The sequence below is a fragment of the Pygoscelis adeliae genome, unplaced genomic scaffold, assembly GCF_000699105.1.
Source record: "Pygoscelis adeliae isolate BGI_AS28 unplaced genomic scaffold, ASM69910v1 Scaffold180, whole genome shotgun sequence".
In the NCBI taxonomy this organism is placed as follows: Eukaryota; Metazoa; Chordata; class Aves; order Sphenisciformes; family Spheniscidae; genus Pygoscelis; species Pygoscelis adeliae.
In genome coordinates this window covers 89,019-94,854 of record NW_008823956.1, presented here as the reverse complement: position 1 = coordinate 94,854, position 5,836 = coordinate 89,019, and the positions used below count along the sequence as shown (strand labels likewise).

The 5,836-nt window shown below is 48.1% G+C and overlaps 1 protein-coding gene across 1 annotated transcript in view; it reads left to right on the top strand.

The window, feature by feature from the left end:
* MKS1 (Meckel syndrome, type 1) overlaps positions 1-5,836 on the top strand; it is an 11,535-nt gene that overhangs the window by 1,464 nt on the left and 4,235 nt on the right. The window contains exons 2-10 of the mRNA XM_009322997.1: positions 325-480; positions 912-1,009; positions 1,220-1,348; positions 1,673-1,777; positions 2,215-2,323; positions 3,052-3,108; positions 3,999-4,041; positions 4,566-4,628; positions 5,421-5,491. Coding sequence (XP_009321272.1) covers positions 325-480; positions 912-1,009; positions 1,220-1,348; positions 1,673-1,777; positions 2,215-2,323; positions 3,052-3,108; positions 3,999-4,041; positions 4,566-4,628; positions 5,421-5,491 — 831 coding nt within the window. The remainder of the gene's footprint in view (positions 1-324; positions 481-911; positions 1,010-1,219; positions 1,349-1,672; positions 1,778-2,214; positions 2,324-3,051; positions 3,109-3,998; positions 4,042-4,565; positions 4,629-5,420; positions 5,492-5,836) is intronic.

Genomic DNA, 5,836 nt, shown 5'->3' with positions numbered 1-5,836 from the left:
GGAGCGGGGGGGTGGGCCGGGAGGGGGCTCGGGGGAGCTCCTCCTCGTTGTGCCACCCGCCCTGCCGCGCTTGCCTGTAGGGCCTCCTGCTCCGGGGTGAGCTGCGGTGCCCGAGCCCCCTCAGGTGGGCACGGGTGGGTGCCGTTGGCCGCCGCATGCCTGAGCAGTGTCGGAGCCGCTCCGGAGCTCGGATTGTTTGCTGAGATTCCCAAAGGATCTTGTTTCTCTCTGTGGTGGCTTTGGAAATCTCAGCCGAAAAGTGTTTGTGGCTCTGGCAATGCTGGTGAAAGGCGTCTTTTTGCGCTTTACCTGTGGTGCTCCCAGTTTGAGGTGGATCTGTACCAAAATGAGTCAGCCTGCCAGACTCCCCTGGACCGGCAGTACCACGAGGAGATCCTGAAACTGGAGAAGGCTGGAGGTCGGAAGAACTATCGCATCTTCACCTACACTGATCATGACCGATTCACCAACCTAGAGGAGGTACCAGCTCTTAGTTATGCATAACCTATACAGCCGCGTCTGTCAAAACCGCCAGGCCTACTGCAGAGGGAACATTCGTCAGTTCTTGGCTGTGCAGAAGCAAGCCAGGTATCCTGTATGCAGGAAAACATCCTGCTTCTGCAAAGCAGCTTCACCTGGTGCCCCAGACCCGGGATGAGATCTCCCTGTTTGAGAACGATGGCCAGGGAGCTTGGAGGGACCTGGCTTTGTAGCATTGCTCTGTAGGTAACTTGTTGGGTGGAGTTTAGCTGTACTTTGCCACAAGAACAGCAAATGCGATCTAGTCTTTTAGCAGTTTGTCCTTGCATGTGGGTGCGTGCATACCTGTTCTCTCCTCCAAGAGTGGAGCTGTGTTTGGGAAAGATGTCCTGTTATGATTAAGCTAGTTCCCGTCTGCTTCTCTCTTCCAGCACTGCCAGAAGGTAACTGACTCAGATCATGAGGTGCCATCATATCTGGCAGAGAGGATGGCCAATGTGAGGAGGAGAAGACAAGACCATAGGCCAATGTGAGTGCAAACTGGGGCTCGGAGCTTGCTAACGCAGGTTTCCTGGTGCTGGTGCCCCAGCTGCGGAGCAGCCTGGCCCGTGGGTGTTGGTGGCTTGAGCTGTGTCGCACTTGGAATCCAGCAGTTTGACTCCTCGTCGTGGGGGGTTCGGTGCTGCCTGTACCAGGCTGCTGAGGTGAGCTGTGACTTTGGCTGTTCTGTTGTTGACAGAGAAGCAAGTTCTCTGAAGTCGAAAATCGTCACCTGGGAACCCTCAGAAGAATTTATAAAGAACAATCATGTTATTAACACTCCTGTCCAGACCATGTACATCATGGGGGACTTGGGACCTTATGGGAAGTAAGTAAAATCCTGAAGTGATCTTAATTTCCCAGAAGGAAACCCATCTTCCCTCCTTACTCAGATCTCCTGTTTCTTTCATTAGTTAAGGGGAGAGAATTCCAAGAGCTCAGTAAGTCGGGCTGCTATTTCTTTCTGCCTCTGTCCTCAGTTGGGAGGTAACTGAGTGTATCCCTCCAAAAGGCTTCTTAAACTAATGTAGGAAAGTATGGGTGTGTTTGTTCCCTTCTGTACCCCCATGTGCCTTTACCAGCTCTGCTGTTCCAGAGCAAGAGAGTGTCGGTCTTCTCTAATTAGACTGCGTTTCTTGATGTCTTCCATTAGGCTTGGTCACAGGGAGTACGAACATGTTCTTTGCACAATCAAGGTGGACGGCAATGGGGTGATCACAGTGAAGCCTGACTTCACTGGCACCAAAGGAGCCTACCGGTGAGTGGGACAGGGCCAGTACCTCTTGTGGGACTGATACAGAGGGCTGAAATGTCTGTTTCCTGGTCACCCTTCAGGCAGTGGATCAGCACTTAAATTGAGGGATATTTTTCAGTTTCATTCCAGAGATTTCTAAGACAAGATTATTGTGTACTTGTGCTTGGTGTCACTGCACGTGTGATGTGTGGGGCTTTGGTGCCAGTCCCTAGGGATACAGGTTATGCATATGCTGGACACAAGCGAGTCTCCCTTTTTGAGTCATTGATGCTGGCAGGCACTTGGGTGTGAGGAGGGGGCCATTAGTGCCTTTGCGTTACTGCACAGGCCTGGTGGAGGGGGGACGGCTGTGTCGGGATGGCACAGTTGATGCTGTTGCTGCCTGTGCCTATTCTCTGCGTAATGGGGGAGTTTCGTCCATGTGTTTTGGGGCTCTGCAGGATCGAGCTGGATGGAGAGAAGCGAGAGGTGTGGAAATACACCATTGAGAATGCGTCTGTCCAAGTGCAGCCAGAGGAGGAGGAACGCGAGCAGTGTGTGTTCAGAGATGTAAGGACCGGCCTCCACTGGTCGTATTGACTAGTTCTCCTGATCTGACAGAGGGAGCTCAGACTCTCATGTAGATGTAATTGTTAGTGCTGCAGACACCTGAAGTTGACAAAATGAATGTCACTGGCAGTGAGTCTCCTCACGCCCAGCAATTTGAGAACTCCAACAAATACTCCCTGACTGCTTCATTCCTTACTCTAGGTAGAGGCCTTGTCCGCTTTCTTGTTACCTGTAATGTCCCAGGATATTTGGATTTCATTTTGTCTTGATCTTTCTGAATTGCTTTTTTGGCTGTGGCAGTTTATAAAGGTACTTAATGTTTTAGTTTTTCATGTGTACGTTTCCTTATTGTTTTTGTGGTCAATAAGGAAATCATGATTTCGTTACACCGATCTCCCATCTGTTGATTTCATTGGAATAGTTTATGCCTGTGTTTTTAACATGTCATTTAAGATCTGATTCTTCAGAGCTTCTTTTTCCCTTAGGTTGGCCTTTGATGAAGTCTTCTCTGAAGCTGAAGTTCCATGCGGTGTTAGCCATTACGCATCTTTGTTCTATTAGATTCTTATATTCTCTATATCTGCTATAAAGATTAAAAAACCCTGTGTGCTAAGCCTGTCAATGATTTAGATTGGTTTTAAGTTATATCCACTGCAAGTTTTGCAATAAGTAAAAACATATATAATCAAAAAGATGCTTTTTCTAATCCGCTTGTTCTGTGTTTTCAGCTGTACGGTCGGCACAAGGAATACCTCAGTGGTCTCGTAGGCTCAGAATTTGAAATGGTGAGTACCAGCGGCACTCGGCAGGGACCTGGCGCCCTGCTGCCTTTGGAGACTGTTGACCTGGTTAGCAAGGCTGCCATTTGTACCACAGTCTCCAAAGGCTGTTTCATTCTGGGGGGTTGTTGGCAGCTTTTACCTTGTGGCTTCCAACAGAAAATTGGGTCAAAAGGGACAGGTTGCAATGGGTATGGGGCCTGCAGAGATCCATCCTGCATCTGTTGGACCAGCAGCGGAGCGTGCTGAACCCTGCAGTCTCTGAAGGCTTGTCTGAAGGCCTTTGACTATAATGCTTTAAGAAGAAAGGAGGGTTTATATCTTTTGGGATAGTGATTGCTGTTAACTTCTTGAATGTCAAACACATCTAAGTGCCACTTTGTTCAAGTAAACAGCCCCTCCCACCCCCAAACTCATGCACAGTTTCCCTTCTCACTGAATTACCCAGACTGCAATCTTTTTTGCTCAAATCTTGTTTGCCAAAGTGTTGTTGTACTTTCTTATACTTCGATAGAGTGTCTCAGCTCCTCCTATGCTTCCCCCTGCTCCCCCCACCTTGGGCAAGTGCAGTAACTACAGGAGAAACAGGACTATGATTTCTGCAAGTGACTTCTCACTACGTATTATATCCATCTTGAAGTCTGTAAGAGACCGATTTACAGAATAGTAAACTCCTGCAGTCTAGGAATTTGGTCTCTCTAGAGAGCCTCTCTCCAGAGGGACTGTTCACTTCTGAAAAGTGATACGAGAAGTCGTGACTCCTGCCTAGCCAGCAGAGCGAATCGTTCATACAAACGTCTGTGAAAAATCTGTGTGGGACCCTGTTGGGAGGGGATTGTATGAGGTTCCACCAGTGGTCATTGAACTCTATCTTGTTTATCTGCTCGTTCTTACAGACTCTTCCTGGTGCACTGCGGCTTTTTAAGAATGGAGAAATAGGTGAGTCCTTATTGTAAACAGTAACTACAGGGGCAAATCTGGGTCTGCTGGGATGGCTGAGGCTGTGAAGGGTCCAAGGATTCTTGGATCACAGGCTGGTCCAGAGTCGGTGATTCTCTCCCTAGAATCCTTTACTTCCTCCTTCTCCTCCCGTTTTTGCGGACTAACCCCTTGAGTGGCATTTACAGATTGGAAGTTACAAATACTGGAGCTGGTCTAGGAAGATATACAGATCTGAAGATGAGAGCAGATTGGGAAGTTAATAGAGATTATAGCAAAGAAAGCAATTAGACGTGTGACCTCCCTAATCTGGTTAGTGATATGGGGACAGGGCTAGTCTAGAGAAGGAATCTTCTCTGAGGGTCATATTCTGTTACTTTGAAGACCATGGCTTTTCCCAGTTTCCAGCAGTAATTGGTTGTCCCTGGGTTTATTGGTGCTGGCTCTCCCAATCTACAGTCTACAGTGAGTACTGGAGGAGTTTGTGTGGAAGCAAGCAGCTGAAGTTCACTCTCTCTTCTCAGTTTCAGCTCAAGGCTATGAGTATGACAACCTCTATGTTCATTTCTTCCTGGAGCTGCCTAACCGTAAGTATTGACGTTTCCAGCCCTATCACAGCAGTTTAAGGAATGAAGCATGCTTTGGCTGGTCCATCAGATCAGCTCTGCTGAAAGTCAGTAAAAGTTCATGTTGGGGCTGGGATCTAGTCAGAGTCTTCAGAGCTAAAATTGCAGAACTCAGTTGTTTGAACTAAACTCATGTCTGGGAGAAAGTAGCATCTTCCCCTTTCGTCTCTTCCAAATCAGCCTGGGACATAGAGGTCCATTGGCTTCTCAACCAGTGGTGATCGTGTCCAGCAGCCTACCCAAAGTTCATTCCTTATACTGCGGAGAATAGCCCTCCTGTCTTCTCCATCTCAGCAGTGACCTTGTCTGATTTCAGTGCTCACCATCATGTTCTCATGTTTTGTGCTGACACTAACATATTAAATTTTGACTGCTAAATAAGGTTCCCAGCACTAACATGCACATCCTGCTGCATATTTAATTCCCCTGAAGCTATGGCTCCCCTGCCTGGTTATACCCTGATGTTTTGCCCGAAGAGGTACCACTTTCGCTACTCAGTACATTTAGATAAGGTTCTACTTTTCTCTTGTGATGGAGTTGGTGCTTTTCATTGACGGTTCAGGGTTTTCTGGGGCGCAGCCGTTGCCTGGAACAAGACAGGGTGGGACACACCTAGGGAAATTCAGTGTGGGTGATGTTATGTTAATCCCAGTCATCTGGGACTAACATTCTCCTTTGAGCTGCTCTGGTTTGTGAGTCCTCCCCCTCACCCAAAGCATTCACCACTGTGCTCACGTTCTCCTCTTCTCCCAGAGTGGTCGAGCCCTGCGTTCCAGCAGCTATCAGGAGTGACACAGACCTGTGCCACCAAGACAGTGGGCTGGGTAAGGACGCTTTCAGACCTGCAGAGAAGTTTGAACAGGCATTCTCTGAAGTGGAGAGCTTCAGAGAATGTGTTACAAGCTACAGATATATTCAGCAAAGGTCCTGACTTGAGAGCTCCTTTCACGGGCAGAGCATGTTTGGGATTCTCCTCATTCTAGTCGTACTTGCCATTTTTCAGGGTGCCACTGTGTCCAAATAAAACTAGACCAAATAAAACTGCTTCAAAGCAGTTTCTGGAACCGCATTTTTTTCTTCCTTCTGCCTGATTGATTGCCTTTGGAGCCTTGATTTTTGTGTTCTCAAACGCTCAGAGTTAACAAAGCATTGTTCTGGCTTGCCTGGGG